Source organism: Bos indicus, chromosome 25, assembly GCF_029378745.1.
Source record: "Bos indicus isolate NIAB-ARS_2022 breed Sahiwal x Tharparkar chromosome 25, NIAB-ARS_B.indTharparkar_mat_pri_1.0, whole genome shotgun sequence".
Classification (NCBI taxonomy): Eukaryota; Metazoa; Chordata; class Mammalia; order Artiodactyla; family Bovidae; genus Bos; species Bos indicus.
In genome coordinates, this window is record NC_091784.1 from 26,426,349 (window position 1) to 26,440,023 (window position 13,675).

The 13,675-nt window shown below is 49.4% G+C and overlaps 1 protein-coding gene across 2 annotated transcripts in view; it reads right to left on the reverse strand.

Moving 5' to 3' along the window:
* The window catches only part of GSG1L (GSG1 like), a 252,755-nt gene that overhangs the window by 34,809 nt on the left and 204,271 nt on the right, over window positions 1–13,675 (reverse strand). For both annotated transcript variants that reach the window (XM_070779244.1, XM_070779243.1), the window contains exon 4: window positions 8,479–8,590. In XM_070779244.1, coding sequence (XP_070635345.1) covers window positions 8,479–8,590 — 112 coding nt within the window. The remainder of the gene's footprint in view (window positions 1–8,478; window positions 8,591–13,675) is intronic.

Here is a 13,675-nt window from a genome sequence, read left to right on the forward strand (position 1 = left end):
CAGTCCGTGGGGTCACCAATAATCGAACACGTTGGAGCATAGTTAAGGTACTGTTTCACTCTTGCTGCTTTCAATATTTTTTTCTTTGACTTAAGTTTTTTTAAAAAAAACAGTTTATCTATGATGTTCATAGACAAACGTATCCTGAGTCTACCCTGTTTGGCTATCCACTCAGTTTGACTCTGTAGGTTTATACCTTTTACAAAATTGGGGGATTTTCCAGCCATTATTTCTCAGAGCACTTTTTCAGCACGCTCTTGCCTCTTCCCTTTTGGCAGTTCAATGTTAGATCTTCTGCTATAGTCCCAGAGATCCTTGAGGCTCTGTTCATTTTTCAAAAGTCTGTTTTCTCTGTTGTTCACGTTGGGTAACTTCTATCTTCAAGTTCACAGATTCTTTCCTCTGTCTTCTCCAGTCTACTGCTGTGCCCACCCACTAAGTTTTTTATTTCAGTTATCATGTTTTTGAGTTTTAAAAATTCCACTCATTTCTTTTTTACATCTTCTAGTTCTTTCCTAAGACTTTCTATTTTTTTTTTCATTTGTTTCAAGGGTGCCTGCTGAAGGATTTTAATAATGATTATTTTAGAATCTTTCTCAGATCATTGTAACACCTCTGTTATCTCAGTATTGGGATCTATGGAGTATATTTTTACTTTCAGGTTGAGATTTTCCCAGGCTTTCATGTGGTCAGTGATTTTTAGTGGCAACCTTGAGATTTGGGGTATTTTTTATGAGACTCTGGACCTTGTTTAAACCTTCTGCTTTAGCTGACTTCCTCTGACACCATTCTGACAAAGGAAGACGGAACACTGCCTCGTAACTGCCAGGCAGGAGTAGGAGTCCAGGTTTCCCACTGGGCCACTACTGACATTCAAGGCGGAAAGGTTCCTGGTTACTGCTGGGCAGGGGTGATTAGTTCTGACCCCCTGAAGCCTCTGCAGCTACCACTCTGGTTAGGAAGGGTAGGAGTGACTCATTATGGCTCCCCAGTTTGCCTCCACTTGATACCACAGGGGAAGGAATGACTTCATCATCCCACCCCCTCCCCAGCAGTGGTGACAAGCCTGACCCTCCACGACTTCTCTGATACCACCTCAGCAGGGATGGGGAGGGGCACCTTGTAACTGCCTATTGGGAGGGAGTCCGAGCTCCCCATGTGACCTCTATAGACACTCAGAGGTGCATGGGGCTTATTAGAGTCAAGCAGGGTGAAAGCCACAGCTCTCTACTCTGGTTCCAGTCCAGCTAGATGTGGGTGCCTTATTACAGTCCGGTAAGGTAAAACCTAAAGTCGGCACAAGTAGGGTACAGCCACAGGATGGTTTTTTGTTTCTTTTGATTTTATTTGTTTTTGGCTGCACTGGGTCTTTATTGCTGTGCATGGGCTTTCTCTAGCTGCCGTGAGCAGGGTTACTGTTCATGGTGGTGCACGGACTTCTCATCGTGGTGGTTTCTCTTGTTGCAGAGCACAGGCTCTAGGCACACGGGCTTCAGTGGTTGTAGCTCGTGGGTTCAGTAGTTTTGGAGCACAGGTAATAGTTGCTTCATGGCACGTGCCATCTTCCCGGACCAGGAGTTGAATCTGTGTCCCCTGCATTGGCAGGCAGATTTTTAACCACTAGAGCACCGTAAAAGCCCGTGTTCTGGTTTTGATGTGGGTGAGGGGCTCAGGGCTGCATCTGTGAGTCTTCAACTTCCCCATTGCCCAAACCCCAAGGCTCCCAGGCCCACACGCTAGGCACAGGCTGAAAACCTCGAGGGTGGAAGGCCTGCTGGGGTTTGCAGCTTACGTGGCTGGACTGGTACAGTGAGGTACGTGGGTGGTTGACCTGGTTTTTGGAGACAAGGACAGAGTGGCCACTGTGACACTGATGGGGGGTGGGCAGTGGGGGTGGCTGTCAGTAAACTCTCTGTCCTCTGGGAGCTACAGGGGTGGGTCATGGGAGGGACGCTAGGGGACCAGATTCAGACACTTAGATGCCACCTTGAAATCTACCCCAGGCCCTGCTCAGCGGAAAGACTGTACCTGGTCACTGAGGAAGGCAGTCCTTGCCTACCTTCAGGCCAGATGGGCACAGAGACACCATGTGGGGCAGGACAAGGCACAAATGCTCCTAATTTAGGCCACCCTTGGTGCCCATGAATGAAGAGACCAAGAGATGATGATGGCAGGTTCTGGGGGCCCAGCTGGTCCACACCATGCCAGCAGGGCACGCCTGGGCACCACACTGCTCTCTCCCCACTTTGGTCTTGCAGAAAACAAGGCCAGTGTCACCTGCTTCAGGGATATAAGTAAGAGTAAGAGCTTTCTGCTGACCAACACAGCCTCTCAGTAACACCAGCAAACACCCAATGCAGTGGTTCTTTGTAGCCAAGGCTCTTCCAGAAACCCCCTCTCCCACTGCAAGGGATCAACTTGCTGAAATGTAGAGAGGGCAGGGCAGCCTGGGGTCCCCAGAGAGGGAAAGGGCTAGACTACTGTTTCCACAGGGTCAGAGAGATTGAAGAGGAGGGGAGAGGAAGAGAGGAGGACAGTAGTGAGGCCACATGACATACAGATGGACCCCAGAAGCAAACGGAGAGGCGCCGCCCTCCTGGGACCTGGCCTAACTTGCCACTCCTTTGCTGTGTGACCCAGGACAAACGGCTTAACCTCTCTGGGCATCCTGTGTTTATAATACAGCTCCACGATGGTAGGTTCCCCAGCCCTCATTCTGTTAAGCATTCTGTCAATGCTCAGGGCTGGGGTCTCCCTCTACGTGTGCTGGGGTAGGAGGGGCCCTTTTCCCATCTCTCTCCACTTTGACCAAATGCAAAACAGAAGTAGAAACTGATCCTAGCTTTCCATTCTCCCTTCATCATCAGGAAATGTTGACATTTCAAGTAAGGGTCACGCACTCCAATTCCTGCAGAGTCAGGTGATGACTGAATGAGGAAAGTGTGGGTAAGGCGATGGGGAGCAGTGGGGACTGTGGTAAAGTGGCGAGCTGGTGATTCATCTAAAGGGGCAGCCTCTACTCAGCTGAAGCTGCCATGAGGCAATGTGGCTTAGGCAAGGACATATCTTCCGATAGTCAAGAGAAGCCAGAAACCTGGATTTTTATGTCAAATTCTTATGAATTCGCATGTTAGAAATAAATGCAATTAAGAAAGAAAAAACACCATGGCAGGTCAAACAAAATATCTGCAGGCTGGATTCAGCCCTGGGCTGCATGTAACGTGGTATCTTCTGAGGCTGTGCACAGCACACAGAAGCTATGTGACCTGGACCTTTGCCCTGTCTGAGCATGTGTCCTCATCCCGCAGGTGGGCATGGCAACCCCACTAAGTGGGAGTCAATGGCCAGAATGAACAGCTCAGGGTTTGTAAAGTGCCTCCCGCCATGCCAGGTACAAAGGAGGTGCTGACCAACCTTGGCCTCATCCACCCGCCCCCCAAGCCAAGCAGCTGCCTGTGTCCCCATGACCCCAGTCCTCAGGGGCTTGCCTTGGCGCTGCCACAGGACAACCTGCAGAGAGTTAAGACAAAGAGCTGAAAAAAGTAGCAGGCAGGAGAGTTGGAGGGCCTGGGGCACAGGACAGGGATGGGATTCTTCCGCTTAGTGTGTGTGGGGGGACCTGCTCAGGGAGGGGAGTCGGGGAATAAGGAGAGGGTGCAGTCAGGGCTGGATCTCGAGGAAACACTGAAGTCCTGGGAACCACGTCCGGGGAACCACGTCCGGGGAGACTGGCGAGAACAGAGTGCAAGGGATAGCCTGCATGCCCCCCAGATGCCATCCTCTCGGACATCTGGATCACATGCCTCTCAAAAAGCCAGCATGGCATTATCAAAGGCCCCCATGTCATTATCACCATTTATAATCACTGCCACTTACAGAGCACTTCTGGTGTATAAGCACTCTGAGAGCTGGGTGCCACCTGGTGCTTACAAGGACGCCATTAGACCCGCAGTACTATGATCCCTGCTCTAGAAAGGAAGACGCTGAGACTCAGGGACGATGTGGCGCTTGCCTTTCATAACAAAACACGCACTGAGCACCTTCTCTGTGCTAATGCCTCACAGGCGTTATTTCACGCAGTCGCCAAAGATGCCCCTTCCCCCGCCCCGAGCCACACCTCCTGGGGTTCACGCTTTGTGCAGCCCTTTCTCCTTGCCTCTGGCCCCCATCCCTTGCTCGTGACCATCAGAACACAGCAGAAGTGACACTGAGTGATTTCTGAGGCAGGCTCAGAAAATACACTTGCAGCTTCCATTTGAATCTCTGCGAACGTCTGCTCTTGGGACACTCTCCAGGGACCCCACCACCATGCCTGAGAAGCAGATCCTGCTGACAGCCTGAGCTAAGCTCCCAGCTCCAGCCAGCACCACTGCCGGCGATGTAAGGACTGAACCCAGGCTGGCGGACACCCAGCCCCAGAAACTTCACCTCCCTGGGCAGGTGTGGCTCTCGAAAGCTGGTCCCCAAGATTGGCTGAGCTCCTCAGACGTGCTGGACTACAAGCCCAGGGGTTATTCCACCCCAGCTGGGCCAGGAGACAGAGGCTGGCGCTGTCTCACCGTGGAGCTGGCCTCCTCCCTGGCGGGGGGTGGGGGCAGAATTTTGACAAATGGCCTCACACATATTAAACAAGCGAGATGACACTGCACGGCCCTGGCAAGGCCCCAGATGCGAGGGATGAAAAATGGGGCTGATCCATCTTGCAGGCCTCAGTGACAAGGAGAAATGGATCAGCCCTAATAGGGGCCTCACACTGGGGCCCGGCCTTAAATAAGTTAAATGGGAATTGGGTGCCCCCCAGGAGGCCAGCCCAGGGGGAGCTGAGGAACAGGGCAGGAGGTCTGGTTCCAGAGGAAGAAAGGTTCCTGTGGCCAACACAGCAGGCTGGGCTCCCTGCCAGGTTGGAGGGCCAGCGGATGCTGGAAAGAGAGGCCCGTGGGGGGAGGAGATTCTGAATCCTGGGCAAGTGACCCAACCTTTCTGAGTCTCAGTGTCTACATATACAACAGGGGGTTATTGTGAGTGTTAAATTTCACGTCAGTATCGGTAATATTAGGAAAACTAGCGTTTCCGGAGCACTTACGTATGTCATGTGCTAAACACACACGATCTCTCATCCCCAAAGCAAGCATCTTTTAATTTCAGGGCTGCAGTCACCGTCCACAATGATTCTGGAGCCCAAGAAAATAAAATCTACCACTGTTTCCATTTTTTCTCCCCGTCTATTTGTCATGAAGTGATGGAACCGGATGCCATGATCTTAAATGTTGAGTTTTAAGTCAGCTTTTTCACTCTCCTCTTTCACCTTCCTCAAGGGGCTCTTTGGTTCCTCTTCGCCTTCTACCATTAGGGTGGCAGCATCTGCATATCTGAGGTTGTTGAAATCCCAGGTAGCGCTAGTGGCAAAGAATCCATTTGCCAATGCAGGAGATGCAAGAGTCGCAGGTTCCATCCCTGGGTCGGGAAGATCCCCTGGAGAAGGGAATGGCAACCCACACCAGTATTCTTACCTGAGAAATCTCATGGACAGAGAAACCTGGTGGGCTACAGTCCGTGGGGTCACAAAGAGTCAGACATGACTGAGCTCACACACACACACACACACAGACACACATACACTCTGAGAGGCAAAATATAGAGGTTGAGACCATAGACTGCAGAACCAGACTGTCTGGGTTCAAATCCCAGCTCTGCTGCTCACAAGCTGGATTACGTTGGACAGGCTACTTAAGTTCCCTGTGCCTCAGTTTCCCCTCCATGAAGCACCTGCCTCACACACTGTTGTGAGGTTCCCTGCTGCCGATTCCCTACAGCTGTTCTACTTAAAGGTATTGGGGTCTCTGTTGGCCGGTCAAGGTCCCTTTAAGGCAGTGGTCCCCAACCTTCTTGGCACAAGAGACTGGTTTTGTGGAATACAATTTTTCCACGGACTGGGGCGGTAGGGGATGGTTTGGGGATGACTCAAGGGTATTACATTTATTGTGCACTTTATTTCCAATATTATTATATCAGCCGCACCTCAGATCATCAGGCATTCAATCCCAGGGGTTGGGGACTTCTGCTTTAAGGCACAGGCCTTTAGCTTTAAGGGGGCGGGGCCAAGCAGAGAGTGAGAAGGGGCAGAAATACAGCAGGAGTCCCCACTGGTCCTAATCATAGCTCTTTCTGCTCTATTCTGACCATCTCTACCAGAGATGCCCTCTCACTGCCAAGTCTTTGCACCTGCCATCCCCCTGTCCAGCACCTACCTTATCCCCTCCTCCACCAGCTTGTCTGATCAGATTCTCCCTGAGGACCTTCCCCAGGGGAAGCTGGGTCAGGGACCCCTTCTTCCATGGCTTTCATGGCTGTCTGTGATTCCCCCCAACCACCCACATCATAGCATGGTTCAGTGGATAGCGTGTCTACTTGTCTAGAACTCCTGTCACAACGCTGTCTCAGCCACTGCTGTACCCTCAGTAGCTAGGAGCCCCAGCACCAGCTGCCCCTGAATGAGTGCTCAGTCAGCTAATGTGTTAGATGCTTGAGTGGATGAATGGTCCCTAAGCTCCAGAACCGGACCACGGATACCCTGTGGAACAGACTATGGTCACTTGTCTTTCTAGGGCATAGTCCTCCTCTTGATAACAGCTCACTCCAATCATGCCCCACTCCAGGCTTCCCATTAGAGGATCTCTCCTCCATTTCTCTGTCCAACAGTGTGGATGGGGCAACCCCACCCACCACACCACGTGACTCATGCCAGCCGAATTAGAACAGTCGAGTCCCCTCAGGGGCTAAACCATTGGTTGCAGTACGGTCAGGTGACTTAAGTTAATCCAGTGAAAGTTATATCCAGGATTTTGGCTGGCAATATTGGGAAGAGGCCCAGTCTCTCTTCTGGTATTGCTACATTTGTAACATGTAAGCTTGGAACTAGTTTGCCCCAGATGGTGCTAGGGGTAAAGAACCTGCCTGCCCATGCAGGAGAGGTAAGAGATCCCCGGGTTGGGAAGATCCCCTGGAGGACAGCATGGCAACCCACTCCAGTATTTTTGCCTGGAGAATCCCATGGACAGAGAAGCCTGGCAAGCTACAGCCCATAGGGTCACAAAGAGTTGTACACGACTGAAGTCATTTAGCACAGCACATAAGCCTAGGACTGGGCTTGGTAACCAAATTTGCTACCACCTGGGGAAAAGTTGCTTATGAGTAAAGTTGACACAAAGAGAATGGGGTCAGAAGTGGGGAGAGAATGGCCGGGTTCCTGATCAATCACATGACCACCTGGATCAAGCTGTGCCTGAAGCAGGCATTGTGGTAGCTCACTTAGCATCTGTTCCACTCATTCACCATTTAGGAGTGTTGGACTCATTCCTTGTTCCAGAAGAATGGCCCAGCTGAGCCAATCAGCTCATGGCATTCCCCCAGCCATGGTGATGATTCAGAAGAGAGAAAATGACCGAAGTTGAGCTCATCAGAGGGAGGGTTGGGGGACGTCAGTGAGTGTTAGGGAAAGAGCTCTTTCTCCTTCTCTATGTGAAGGAAGGAGCACCGGCCTCAAAGGAGCTTTCTCAGCACCAGGAGTGAAGCCCACTCAGGGACACATGGGGAGTGAGCAATGCTCAGGTGACCACAGAGGAAGAAAACTCAGCTCTGATGACATCAGCAACTCTGGATCAAACATTTCCTGAAGTCCATGCCAAGCTGTGCTTTCCATTTACAGGAAGCAATGTGTTCCCTTTTTGACTGGACTGAGGTGGGTGGGTTTTTCTGTTACAATCCATTCCCTCCAGCCCCCACAGCTGACCCACCTGACTTTTCAATTCCATGAACTAACACACTGCTCTTGTTTACTTAGGCCTGGGATTCCATCACTCCCAAGCCAAACAATCCGACAGAGTCTGCCTTTATTTCACACACCATGCTCTAAGATGCTGGTCCCTGCTCCCTGCATCCAGCGCCATTCCCTGGGCTCTTGACAGCTTCTGTCTCTACTTCTGGAGCAGCCTCTAAGGCAGAGGCTGGCCAACTGTCTCCGTAAAGGGCCAGATAGTAAATATTTTAGGCTCAGTGAGCCATTCAGCCTCTGTCATAACTGCTCAGTTCTGCTACTCTAGATTGCAAGCAGCTGTGGACAATATGTAAACGATGAGCCTGGCTATGTCCCAATAAAACTTTATTTATGGACACTGAAATCTGAATGTTCCAGAGTTTTCGCATGTCACAAAATATTCTTCTTCTCTTGATTCACGTTCAACCATTTAAAAATGTAAAAATCATCCCTAGTTGCAGAAAAACAGGTGATGGGCTGGATTTGGCCCAGAGACTAGAGTTTGCCAACCTCAGTTCTAGGATCACAAAGCATCTTTGGACTCTGAGTCCCCCCCCCCCCTTCCCCTCCTCACTCCCACCTTCCTCTGTTTCCCAGCTGAATTGAGCTACTAAAGTCCCAGCATGCCTCAGGGATCTGGTGTCTGAAAGTCAAAAGCCACTTACCAGAAGGACCACCCGTAGTCCCAGGAATGGGGTCTCCAGTCTTCAGGGCCGAGGCTCACGGTGACCTGGAACACCTGCGTGTACATCATGTGGGCTACCATTCCCAGGAGGCCTGTTGGGAGGGGGAGCAGGACAAGGTGTCAGGAAGCAAGGTGGGGCTTTGTCAGCCCACCATAGGCCTGTTAGTGCTGGGGAGAACATGAACCCCCCAGGAAAGGGCAGCCAGTGGGACCAGAGCACAGAAGATCAGAGGGCGGTGGTTTTCTAAGCCCACCAAGAAATTTGAGTTCAACCAGAGGGCAAAGGGCAGCACTGGAGAAATTTAAGCAAGAGAGACACAGAGTCAGGTCTATTTCTGGATGGGCAGCTTTTCTGTTAGGGACCAGATAAGTCAATATTTTAGGCTCTGTGGGTTGGGCCATGTGGTCTCTATTGCAACTATTCAGCTCTACTGTATTAGCACAAAGGAACCACAGACAGTGCACAAAGGGATGAACATGACTGTGTGCCAATAAAACTTTATTTACAAAAGCAAGTGTTGGGCCAGGTTTAGCCAATGGGCCAGAGTTTGCCGATACCTGTGTAAGAAGGTCATTTGGGAGAAACTGCTTAGAGAATGTTTATCAAACAGCAGGTCTTGATGCACTAGACAAGTGGATTGTGAAATCAACTTCATGGATTGCAACCAGCATTTTAAAAACCTATTGGAATGGAATAGAAATATCTGATATCATCAAATGTAGCAGGAGTAAATATTGCTTTGTGAAACTTTCAGTTCTATACACATGTGTCTGTGTGTGCAGCTGTGTGTGTAGCGACTGTAATTATGAAATCTTTTTCTGTGGCTCATGTCAAAAATTTTGGAACCCACTGGCTGGGAGAACTTTGATTCCAAAGGATCTGAGTGGGAATCTTTTTTTTACCATGTGGCCCTGGGGGAGGTACCTCACTCCTCTGAGCCTCAAGTCTTTCAACCCTAAGATGAAGATTATGACAGATAAGGTGAAAAATGACTGAAATGAAGCAAGGTGGCCTCCATGTCTGCTGCCTAGCAGGCATGCAATTGATACAGTTACTAGGGTTATTATAAGCCAGGGGACATTGTACTGTGTGGACCATGGCATCTAGAGCCTTGTGGGTGCCACAGCATGTGGCTAACTGGCACACACCTAATTTTAAAAGGAGTGATACAGTATTGATGAGGAGGGAAGGGGTGCATGACAAGAGGAAGAAAGGAAACCAATAATGCATGTGTACCTACTGTGTGCCAGGCACTCGTCAGACTCTTTCACCTCCATTATTATCTTTCACAACAACCCTCTGAAGTAAGTAAGATGATGTGGGCCATGTACCATTGTTCAGGTTGCCCACTGCACAATTCCACAGGGCTCCATTCACATCAAAGTCTAGGTGCCCGTCACTCCCTGAAGTCAAAGCAAAACCACACCTCTAATATAGTAGTCCTGAATGTGACTATTCCCATTTCACAGGTGAGAAAACAGAAGCTCAGAGTGGTCAAGTCTGTCCCAAGTCACAAAGAGAGTAAATGGGTCAGTCGTGACTGGGGCCCAGATCCAAATGCCCTTAAAGCCAGGGTTCTTCCCAAGCTGCAGAGAAGGTATCTCTCCTCCCCTTGTTGCCCCAGTCACCCTTTCCCCTCTGATACAAGAGAAGAGACGGAGATAAGGAGAGGAATAGAGATAAGAAGGAGAAGGCAATGGCACCCCACTCCAGTACTCTTGCCTGGAAAATCCCATGGATGGAGGAGCCTGGTAGGCTGCAGTCTATGGGGTCGCTAAGAGTGGGACACAACTGAGTGTCTTCACTTTGACTTTTCATTCTCATGTATTGGAGAAGAAAATGGCAACCCACTCCAGCGTTCTTGCCTGGAGAATCCCAGGGACGGCGGAGCCTGGTGGGCTGCCGTCTATGGGGTCACACAGGGTTGGACACAACTGACGCGACTTAGCAGCAGCAGCAGCAGCAGCAGAGATAAGAAAAGACAGAAGTAAAGAGGAAGTGAGGCTCTGAGTCCTGAATCCAGACTTAGGGGCAGGAGTGAGGGTGAAGGTGGACATCCTGTGTTCCCACGGTGTGAAGGTAAAAAAATTTTTTTGCCGCCTGGCATGCAGGGTCTTAGTTCCCCAATCAGGGATCAAACCTGTGCCCCCTGCAGTGGAAGCATGGAGTCTTAACCACTGGATCACCAGGGAAGTCCCCTGAAGGTAAAGGTTTAACAACACGTTCTCTGAAGACAGAGAGAAAAATAAAGAAGCTATGATTTGTAGTGTTTGACAGTTTTCATGGTGTGAATAATCCCACTGTGGTCAGTTTCAAGCTACCAAGGTGATGTCACTGAAAGCGCAGCAGAGAAAAGATGGGCATGGTTGGGGCTTGGGGGCTGAGCCAGCAGGATCCAGCACATCGGTCTCCTTCCAGTCACCTCACCCCAGGCCCCCTGGAGACAGAGGACTCAGAGCTGGTTGCCCGTATCTCTGGGCTGAGGCCAGCCTCTCATGGACCTCTGGCCTCAGATAAGGGGTGCTCTCCAGGGCTGGTGAGGTGCACTTGAGCCAGGAAATCGAGGAAGGGGGTGATTGTGACAGGTGCTGAGGCCCCCAAAGACTCCTAAGGGCTCAGCCTGCCCCAGGCTGTCTCTGCCAAGCTTAGACCTCATTCATAGTCATGCCCCAGCAAAGGTAGGCTAGAAACCTCTCCAGTCCTCTCTGCCTTGGCTCCCTCTGTTGGAAGGAAACAAGGATTGAGCCATATGGATATTTTCTTTTTCTTTTTCTGTTTGTTCATTTATTTTTGGCTGTGCTGGGTCTTTGTTGCTGCGTGCAGGCTTTCTCCAGTTGCAGCAAGCAGGGACTACTCTTAGCGGTGTTGTGCGGGCTTCTCATTGTAGTGGTTCCTCTTGTTGAGGAGCACAGGGCTTCAGTAGTTGCGGTGTATGGGCTCAGTTGTTGTAGGTCTGCAACATGGGCTAGAACATAGGCTCAGTAGTTGGGGTGCAGGGGCTCAGCTGCCCCAAGGCACGTGAGATCTCAGTTCAGGATGGAAACCTGAGCTCCCTGCGCTGGCGGGCAGTATGCCTAACCACTGGACTACCAGGGAAGTCCCTCTTATTTTTCTTTACTTGACACAATTCTTGGTGAACTTCCAAAAAGTACATAAGACGTACCTTATTCTTTGGAACCGATGCATAAGATTTCTTGATAATGATATATCATGTTTTATTTATCCAATCAGTTGACACTCTTTCCAGCTTTTTTACTCCCTAAGCAATGCTGCAACAAACACATTTCTACAAGTCTCTTTGTGCAGACAAGCAAGTATTTCTCCAGCGTGAAAAACAAGAGGAAATGCCGGGTCATAAACGCCGTGTACGTTTTGAATTTTGATCAATGTCAGTGAACTGCTCTCTTGAGAAGCAGAACTTTGTGGAACTTCTGCTAGCTGTGAGAGTCCTCACCCAAATCCTCACCAATACTTCATATTATAAAACATTACAAATCGTATCCACGGCATGGTGAAAAATGACACCTCAACATGGTTTTAAATTTTACATTTCCCTCATTACTCGACTGAAGTGACTTAGCAGCTTAGCAGCATTACTAGTAAGCTTGGGCATTTTTCATGTGTTTATTAACCATTTATATTTCTTATTCTATGATTGCATCTTTTGTCAATTTCATTTTTTAAAAAAATCTTTCTCTATCAATTGATAGAAGTTCTTTTTGTCTTCTGGATACTAATCCTATTGTTATATCAACTCCAAACAGTTTACCGTTTGTCTTTTCTTATGTATAGCACATCTTTTTTTAATTAATAGGTTTTATTTTTTAAAGCAGTTTTAAGTTTACAGAAAAAGGATCAGAAAATAGAGAGTTCCACAGTTCCCAGCCCCCCCTTCCCCCACAGTTTCTCCTATGATTAACATCTTTCAATAGTGCGTACATTTGTTACAACTGATGAGACAGTAGGGATACACTGCTGTGCTGTGCTTAGTTGCTCAGTCATGTCCAACTCTTTGTGACCCCATGGACTGCAGCCTGCCAGGCTCCTCTGTCCATGGGGATTCTCCAGGCAAGAATACTGGAGTGGGTTGCATGCCCTCCTCCAGGGGAACTTCCCAACCCAGGGATCAAACCAAGATCTCCTGCGTTGCTGGTGGATTCTTTCCTGATTGAGCCACCAGGAAAGCTCAAGAATGCTGGAGCGGATAGCCTATCCCTTCTCCAGGGGATCTTCCTGACCCAGGAACCGAACCAGGGTCTCCTGCATGGCAGGTAGATTCTTTACCAGCTGAGCTACCAGGGGAGCCCCGGTGATACATTATTACTAAATCCATCGTTTACATTAGGATTCACTCTGTGTTGTACAGTCTATGGATTCTGACAAAGGCAAAGTGACAAGTATTCACCATTGTGTCCAATAGTTCAGTTCAGTTCAGTCGCTCAGTCGTGTCCGACTCTTTGCGACCCCATGAATCGCAGCACGCCAGGCCTCCCTGTCCATCACCAACTCCCAGAGTTCACCCAGACTCACGTCCATCGAGTCAGTGATGCCATCCAGCCATCTCATCCTCTGTCGTCCCCTTATCCTCCTGCCCCCAATCCCTCCCAGCATCAGAGTCTTTTCCAATGAGTCAACTCTTCCCATGAGATGGCCAAAGTACTGGAGTTTCAGCTTTAGCATCATTCCTTCCAAAGAAATCCCAGGGCTGATCTCCTTCAGTATGGACCGGTTGGATCTCCTTGCTGTCCAAGGGACTCTCAAGAGTCTTCTCCAACGACACAGTTCAAAAGCATCAATTCTTTGGTGCTCAGCCTTCTTCACAGTCCAACTCTCACATCCATACATGACCACAGGAAAAACCATAGCCTTGACTAGACGGACCTTTGTTGGCAAAGTAATGTCTCTGCTTTTGAATATGCTATCTAGGTTGGTCATAACTTTCCTCCCAAGGAGTAAGTGTCTTTTAATTTCATGGCTGCAGTCACCATCTACAGTGATTTTAGAGCCCAAGAAAATAAAGTCTGACACTGTTTCCACTGTTTCCCCATCTATTTCCCATGAAGTGATGGGACTGGATGCCATGATCTTTGTTTTCTGAATGTTGAGCTTTAAGCCAACCTTTTCACTCTCCACTTTCACTTTTGTCAAGAGGCTTTTGAGTGCCTCTTCACTTTCT